The 1,224-nt window shown below is 42.7% G+C and overlaps 1 protein-coding gene across 1 annotated transcript in view; it reads left to right on the plus strand.

Annotated features, from left to right (window-relative positions):
* clstn2a (calsyntenin 2a) overlaps nucleotides 1-1,224 on the plus strand; it is a 152,354-nt gene that overhangs the window by 148,061 nt on the left and 3,069 nt on the right. The window contains exon 17 of the mRNA XM_032531498.1: nucleotides 953-1,143. Coding sequence (XP_032387389.1) covers nucleotides 953-1,143 — 191 coding nt within the window. The remainder of the gene's footprint in view (nucleotides 1-952; nucleotides 1,144-1,224) is intronic.

Genomic DNA, 1,224 nt, shown 5'->3' on the forward strand with positions numbered 1-1,224 from the left:
ACTGGAAGTACTCCGGTGATAAGAAAATTAAACTTTGCAGTATTCACAAAGCCTGTGTGCAACAAACTTTTACAATTATTTAAAGAAATAATAAAAACTGCGTTAACGCGCAATAAAAAAAAATTGTTGGCCTTAATGAATTAATTAACGCAATAATAACGCGTTAACTTGCCCAGCCCTAGTTTAAAGTTAAAAGAATGACGGTCAAAACAGAAAAATACTACAAGTTGTAAAGAGAAGAATTTAAATTTAAGACTAAAGTGGGATTAACAGTATGCGGAGACGCCAGGCAGAGCTTTCACTGAAGCCTAAGTAAGTGGCCTGAAGTTTATAGTTGTGTAGTAAGACCAGCATGTGTGTGTGCTGGGGGAGTGTTTGATTGAAAGAGTGACATAATTTGCTTTGGAGCAAGTAGTGACTCTAGAGTCATAGTGAGAGGAACAAAGTGTCTCCCCTGTGCTTTCTGACCATGGTGGGAAATCTGTAGCAGGAAAACTTCATGTTTATGGAGAAGGAGAACCAGGAAATGAGTCGGGGGAAATGCAACGCTACCGAGCCACGGCCAAGCGGACTAATCACAGGTGTTGCGGCCTGCGTCACAAATGTCTAGTGAGGTGCACGTTGGGCTACGACATAGGATATGCCATATAAGGCGTAGGGTACGGTGTAGGGCACAGTGTAGGGCAGGTATATCCACGTACCTACGGCGTCTACTTAGCAGAGAAGCATTACTTGGCCTTAAGATTGACGATCACACACAAAAGTGAAATGGTGGATATCATGGAGTACCACTATTACTACTATTTAAAGATATTTAGCTCAAGCCAAAAGTTGGACATCCACAGTAAGAGATCTACAGCCATCTGTGTGTAGACTCAGTCGTATGGCCATGAATATGTAAATAATGCATTGTAATATAGAGATCTTTTTGCCTCTTCACTTCCTCCTCCAGAAGCAGCACCTCCAGCAGCCACTGTAGTCATCGTGGTCTGTATCGCTGCCCTGGTGGTGATCGTGGTGATCGGCGTGTACAGGATCCATGCCACACATCAGGAGGGTTCCAGAGAAGACGAGGACGGGGCCAAAGACACAGAGGAAGACTGGGACAACTCTGCACTCAACATCACCGTCAACCCCATGGAGGTTGGAGGACATTTTAATTTCGGTTTTTGAGAGTTCAATTCAATTTAAATTTTATTTATAGTATCAATTCATAACAAGAGT

This window comes from Etheostoma spectabile, chromosome 12 (assembly GCF_008692095.1).
Source record: "Etheostoma spectabile isolate EspeVRDwgs_2016 chromosome 12, UIUC_Espe_1.0, whole genome shotgun sequence".
Taxonomy (NCBI): Eukaryota; Metazoa; Chordata; class Actinopteri; order Perciformes; family Percidae; genus Etheostoma; species Etheostoma spectabile.